This window comes from Condylura cristata, unplaced genomic scaffold, assembly GCF_000260355.1.
Source record: "Condylura cristata isolate star-nosed mole 26May11 unplaced genomic scaffold, ConCri1.0 scaffold00024, whole genome shotgun sequence".
NCBI lineage: Eukaryota > Metazoa > Chordata > Mammalia > Eulipotyphla > Talpidae > Condylura > Condylura cristata.
The window spans coordinates 20,332,570-20,339,958 of NW_004567125.1; the positions used below are offsets into that span (position 1 = coordinate 20,332,570).

General features: G+C 36.8%; 1 protein-coding gene across 2 annotated transcripts in view; it reads left to right on the forward strand.

Annotated features, from left to right (window-relative positions):
- PAPPA2 (pappalysin 2) overlaps nt 1–7,389 on the forward strand; it is a 262,642-nt gene that overhangs the window by 133,891 nt on the left and 121,362 nt on the right. For both annotated transcript variants that reach the window (XM_004688509.2, XM_012729236.1), the window contains exons 9-11: nt 1,282–1,373; nt 5,132–5,322; nt 7,136–7,282. In XM_004688509.2, coding sequence (XP_004688566.1) covers nt 1,282–1,373; nt 5,132–5,322; nt 7,136–7,282 — 430 coding nt within the window. The remainder of the gene's footprint in view (nt 1–1,281; nt 1,374–5,131; nt 5,323–7,135; nt 7,283–7,389) is intronic.

Consider the following 7,389-nt stretch of genomic DNA (forward strand, 5'->3'; position numbering starts at 1 on the left):
AGGGCCCTTATTTTACTTTTAATGTGACCCCTAGAAAGTTGAGAAGTATGTAGATAATTCTCATTATGTTTCTTTTGAGAAGTACCTGATAAACAATACTCTTAAATAAATTATTATGTCATCTTCAAAATGAAAAAGAATATGGAATTTCCTTAATTTCTTCAGTTATTTTGTTCACATTTTACTGATCAGTTGTCCATTCACAACTTGCCCTTTAGTCAGTGCTAGTAGTTTTACTTAAATATATTTTTAATACCTTTTAAAGCATTCTCATGTGCTATTATTCAGTCTTTAGTCCATCCTTGGGAGAAGGCATTTTAGATAGTATTTAGAGCTATATATGATGTTCTGCATTGGGAAATTATTAAGCATTCCAAAACCTTTTACTTTTACTTACTGACTTAAAATATGTGTCCATTTTGGACAGATGAACCGCGAAGGAGAAAAAGTTTGGTAATTCTCAGCCCCTTTTACAACAGTCAAATCTTGGTTCTTTCACAGGAACTTTGAACCTTTTATTTATATTATTCCTATAACATGTTACATGTACCCCTCACTCTAAATTAATTCCTTCACTTAAGTCCAAGTTTAGTGTGAACATCTGACTTTTAAAATAAAAATTACATATTTCTTTTCCTATTAGTAATCTCTCCCCTGCAATATGTATTAGCTGCCACTAGGTGGTACTAGGGAGTAGGGACAGAGACCTGAGACAGCTGGACTGAGAGAAGGCAGAGTCTGCTGCTGAATCTTTTTGTATAAAAACAGGATATTTCAGTTCGGCGGAATCCTAGTTTAAACAACAATTGACTCTAGATTAAACTAAGCCACGAAGACACAGAGAAGTTTCACTAAAATGAACAGGAAACAAAATCATGTTGATAGGCAGGTATCCTCCTAACCAAGTCAGCTAACTATTTCTAAGATTCCATTTATTATGTGGCGTTTTCTAGCTGAATATCATTTGCTAGCAACTGGAACAGGACCTTCATGATCTCCTAGATTTTTCTGAGCCATGGGCAGCTTGACTTTGAGCAATTTCATATACAGCCAACTATCATTGCTTTACCCATCTTCTTTCGTATTTGTATATTTCTTTTTTTCTGCAAAAAGTATTTACTTTGCTCCTACTTTTCTCCAATATGGACTTTTAAAAAATATAACAAGGAATTTTAAGGACTTTAAATTACGTTAACTAAAAAAAACATTTTATAAATGGTTATAAATGTAAATCTGTATGTATGTAACTATGCATATAAATATGTATGCTTTTCCTTCTAGCAACCTGGGAGAAGAGTGCGATGATGCAGACCTTTTAAGTGGAGATGGTTGTTCAAGGACATGTAAAATAGAGGAAGGCTTCCGCTGTGTAGGTGAGTTTAGGTGCACCTTCTAGGCTTATATTCTAATTGTAGAGGTGTTTTCCTGTCATAGTTTTGTGATCTCTTGGTATCCTCTAACTTGGCTTAGAGATGATAATACCTACCACAACAATAATAGTAGTAGTACTGGTAATGACCATGATATTTGACATGTCTTTTATGAGTCAGGCACTGTCTGAATGGTTTCACATATATTGTCTGATTTAACCCATATAATTATGAAGAGACTAAAATGAGGTAGAAAGAAATAATTTGCTTTTTCTTATCCAGAAATACTGAAGTCATTATGTCATCTACTCAACACAGTCAACAAGAAAGCTTTTATACTCTTTTGATTTAGAAAGTGGTAGGATTTTGTTATTCGGCCAATACTTTGATATTAAACATGAGGCACTATAGCTTCGTGTTTCTAATCTTGACTTTAACACTTCTAGTAAAGAGGAAAAAGTTGTTTTGCTCTGTGTGCTTCACTTTAGCCTCTTCATCCTTCTTATAGAGGTTGAGAATTATTCTCTCTGCCTCATTTTAGTCTCTCCATAATTATATAGGTTAAATCAGACAATACATGAAAACTATTAAACAGTGAATTCTAAACAGCACTGCATTTTATTGTATTTAAATCCCAAGATAAAGTAAGATATGATTATAATACATGGAATTTATTAAGATGTGAAATACTGTATAGAACACACAAATGCCTTGATTCTGTAGAGCAGAATCACACAGTTGTAAAATCTTAGTTGTCCATCCATCCAAGTAACAAAACATACTCAATGCCCATGGGTGTGCCAAGATTAATAAAGACCCTGGTCCTTCTTGTGTACAATCTAGCAGTGAATTGAGAGTCCAGTTTCTTTCCCTTAGAGAAATCTCTACTCCAATTCCTCCAAAATCTCTTCTCCGATGGACTCTAGACCGTTGCGTATAAAAATGGCCTTGTCTCTAATGAAATCCTCACCCCTCTTCTGGTTTGGAAACTGAGGCTCAGAGCATTTTAGTGACTCATCCATGGACATAAAACAAGGTCTTGGCAAAGCCAATACTGGACTTAAGGTCTCCAACTGCTTAATCAAGTACTTTTTCCTTGCTTGAAACTAGAGAGGATACATTCTTTTCCTGTTTTATTTGACTACCATTCAGATATTTGAAATTCCTCCCCATTATTCTCCTTTTCAATCCAAACATCCCCTCATGTGATTAGGTTTCCAGACCCTTCCTATTTGCCCTGACTTGGCATGCTTCGTGTGGTCAATGCCCAGCAAAGAATTCAATACCCCAGATGTGGTCTGGCTGTGTAGAAGACTTTGAAACGATTACCTCTTCTCGTTCATATGCAAGTATTTGTTAATACCAGCTTTGTTTGCATCATTTCTTATTGATAGCACATAGTGGGCTCATACTGTATACCAATCACATACACACATTCTCCACATATGGCTTTCTCCAATGGAGTGCAATTCTCATTTAATTTAGGAGCAGATCTTGCTTTGTTTCTATCACATGTGATCCTTTTATATTTGGCTCATTTTTCCTTAGTCTCTAACTCCAATAAGAATATGTCTAAGTTACTTTTGTTTAATCCTGTTGACTTGTACAGATTTAGACATCTATTTCAATGGACAGTAAGTTTACAGTTCACTAAACAGATAGCTCTATTCCATTATCTCTCAAAAGATTATGCTTTAAGAAACCATTGTGAAATGTGTTTTGCAAATGGTCTTTTATTTTTAGATGGATTTGAAAAAATGGAGGTAAGCAATTTTAAAGCCATGAGAGATAAGAAACAGTTCTTGGTAATAAATACAAAAACAAAACAGGCACTTATATATGTCATAAACATCATGTGTATTATCATATATGCTAAATACATATCCATGTGCACAGGCATGCATGTATAAAACATAAAAAATCGTAAGTGTATATATACCCATTTTATTGGTGAAAAAGAAAGTTTTCACAGGAAAGTCAAAATACACATATATTGGTGTATGAGGGTGTGATTTGGGTAAAAAAGAATTGTGTAGTTAAATAAAACAGACAAAATGTAATGATGTTCCTGATTATCTGCCTTTTGTTTATTTTTTTTTCTTCATGCATATATTTTAGAGCATTATTCATTGTTGTACAGTTTGCTTTCTTATCTCAAGTGTAGCCCCCATAAAATTCCCACCACTGGTGTTGACTTATTTTGAATCTTGATCTTATTTTCACGTGCGGTTGTTTTAAGTAGAAATGAGAAATTAGAATTGTGCTGGTTATACTAGTTGTCCCACATTTTAGTAGAAAATGAAACAACTTAATAGATGGGCTTTATAACTGCATTTCCACTTTCTGCATTTGAAGAAATCGTCATTACTGTTCACTTAGTAGGAGTTATCCTTAAAGGAATAGAGTGCTAGCTAGTCCAGAGTCGATAAGCCTGCTTCCCAATCTCAAGTGTTTTTAAGCATTCACTTCTCACTTACTGGTTCTTGAAAACAGTTCCTATGTCTCCACTCGAGGCAATGTGGACTAGTAGAGAGTTCCGACCCTGCTTCCTATCAGCCTGACTGAAAACCAGACTTATGACTTATGAGTCTAGGGATCTTTGGCATGTCACTTAAAATCACTGGGGCTCAAGTTTCTTATTTATGAAACAAACAAAAAACACAAAATCACACAGTCATAAGACAAAAAAGAAATAATATGTATGCAACCCTTATAAATCTGGAGCCATGTAGTCCAGATTTACAGGGGTTGTACACTTGAGGAAACAAAAAATACAACAACAAAAATAATTGAAAACAAATTCCTTAAATACCGTTGCATTTCAGAGACTTGGAAGGATATCCAACTGCACAGCACATCATATTGTTACAGGGTAACCCAGAGTGAACTTGGGCTGCCAGTCTGTGGTTCCTCACCTGAGCTCTTAAAGTGTAATTTTCTACAGACACACACCAAAGGGTAATGAGTTTATTTACAAAAAGGAGAAAGGAAAAAGAACAACCTAGGGAAAGAGAAAGGGACATAAAGTAACTGGAATATCTTACCAGCTGGCTAACTTGGAGCTCTAATCATTGGTCTGAGAGCCATTGCTCCAAAGAGAGAGACCTGTTAGCTCTCCAGAGTGACAGTTGGAAAGCTGCTCTCTATTTATCCCCCAAAGTCCCCGAATGCCTGCTTAGCTCCACCCTTGGGTCCTCGCAGTTCTCTCCTTGGTACTGCTGGGAGTTGTAGTTTCCAATCACTGGAGTAGGGGTGGAATCCAGAAAGCTGGAGTAGGGGGTGGAGTCCACAAAACTCTGCATCCTTTTCCTTAACAATATCACTTATTTAAATTTACTTTCTTCTTTTACCTTCCTTATTCCTTTTACTTCCTTATATCCTTAACATCCCCTAAATATCTGGTTCAACTCTTCCTTAAAGTTTCTTTGCAGAGCCAGGTGCGTTTTTCTCCACTTTCTGTCCCTTTATTATATATATTTGCTCCATCAAAAGCAATTCATTTTTGTAGAGATATGTGTGTGTGTGTGCGCGTGTGTGTGTGTATCTGCTTATCTGGGACAGGCATTAATCTAGCTGGCAAGTACAGGATTCTCTGTGTTGTACTGGACAATAAGCTTAATTACTTTCATGTTATATATATGTGTGTATATATATATATGCACTCACACATATACATAACATGAAAGAATACATACATACATACATACACACACACCTGCAGACGCACACTTTTTCTAATATCATACAATATTTCTTGGCAGGGGAGCCAAGCCTGTGCTACATATATGAGGGAGATGGGATATGCGAGCCTTTTGAGAAGGAAACCAACATCAAAGACTGTGGCCTCTATACTCCTAAAGGATACCTGGACCAGTGGGCTACCCAGGCTTACTCTTCTCATGAAGACAAGAAGTGTCCTGTTTCCTTGGTAACTGGAGAACCTCATTCCATGGTAAGTGAGAAGAATAGAATTATGAGAAAAACTGTGAAGTTGTTCTGCCAAATGCTGATGAGAACATTCCTTTTGCTTGATGGGAACTTGATTTCCTGACTTGGGCATCAAGTTTAGTCTTTACTGAACTTAGAATAAGATGTTAAATGGAAAGTTTCTAAGTCAGCATTTAAATCATCTACCCTTAGTCCACTTAACATCACTAATTTTTATCTAGCTTTGGCTATGCACTAGCTGACTCCAATGCATACAAAAGCACATTAAAATAAACCTTATAAAAACAAATATCAGAAGTTGCATTTAGACTCTGTATTTAGGGAATTTATTTTAAAAGAAGAAAAAGAAACAAAGAATCAGAATGGATTACAGTGCTGTATCCATTAGTATTAATATTATTATTAATAAGTGAGGTATGACTAGTTGCTTAACCTCTCTCCCAGTTTTCTCATATGTAAAATATGTACAGTAATATCTTTTGCATTTAACTCTATGGTTTACTATAAGGATCAAATCAGATGTAAACTATATATTAAACATGAATGTCTAATTTGACTTGAGACATTCTTACTATTGAAGAAATTCTAAACTTAGTACAGAAAAACATACTCAGGAAAACAATTTTTTCCTGAATATCCACCTACATGAATAGAAGATCCTCTGAGGACTCTGAGGCTTGATTTCTATGAATTATAGTTGAATATTGAAAAGAAGATTAAAGACTAGCTCTTGGGTACATTTCCAGATGTTTCCATTGCCAGATAAGTTCTTTCATCCATCATAACAATAGGCAACAAAGTCCTTTCAACAGAAGTGAGATTTAGTTCTCTAGATATTTTAGGTCAGGATGAAATCATTGGATCTAGCTTGAGGAGACATCCCCAAGAGGTTGAGGAACCACCCAGGGTTGGTGATAAAATTCAAGGAACATGTCAAAGACCAGGTGTCCTAGATTCCAGCTCTTTCCATTCCTGGCTTGCAGTTTTTTTCCTCTTGTTAATAACTTGAGTGCTGCCACTGTAGGCATGAAGTCAGCACTTCAAGCAGGAAGAAAAGGGAAGACCAAAGGAAAATAAGTGAAAGCCAGCTAGCTGTGTTCCCCCTTTTTTATTGGGGAAATGGCTGCCTTTCTGAAAGTTCAATACCAAAGACTAAGGCCAACATTTTATGAAGAGATCTAGGCCAGTGCATCACTTTAGTTGTAAAGGAACTTGGGAAGATGGGACCTAGAGACACTGTCCCTTCAAAGAAAATTAGATTTTATCATTAAGGAAGTCTGGGGAATGGATATGGGTAGGCAACTAGCCATATCTGCCACACTCCCGTGGTCTAATTCTGGCATCGTCCCCCAGAATTCTGATGCCCACTGACAGAAAGCCAAGAAAGTTGGGAGATTTTAAGTCAGAGACATCTCTCTGATGTGGCTTTTAGTCTAGTCTGTCTGTCTTCCTTAAGTGAAGTGCAAGACATTTCCTGGAGTTCCTATTCCCTCATGGTTCCCTGATTCAGTCACCTCACTCCTTAGACTTCCCGGCTAATCCTAAAACAGTTGCCTGAAATCTGTCAGGACTCTTCCTTGTGCAAGATCCTGGGTCGACAGTGGGATGAAAGTTTCCATGTGTGTTTTGCTGCCCTGGCAAGTGATATCTTGAGACTAGCAGAGAGCTTTGAGACATTTGTGTATGGAGAAAAGTTTTCTGCCAGTAATGCAATGATGGGACACTCCAAAAGAGAGGAAACCTTTGGTTTTATGTTGGAGAACTTCACTGCCTTTACCTATCTCTCACCCTTAAATTTTCATTGATTTTCTTTTTAGATTTGCACGTCATACCATCCAGACTTACTGGAGCATGACCCCCTCACTGGCTGGTTCCCCTGTGTCACCAGTGGACATAGACCTCAGGATGAAGGAAGTGAGCTGCCAGGAGGCAGTTTGGAGAGCAAATCTGAGGTTTGGCTCAAAGTAAGTGGCCCAAATCTTTTTGTTGTGTTGTTGAGACTATAGATAAATTCTCTTTCTCTCTCTTTCTCTCTCTCTCTCTCTCTCTCTCTCTCTCTCTCTCTCTCTCT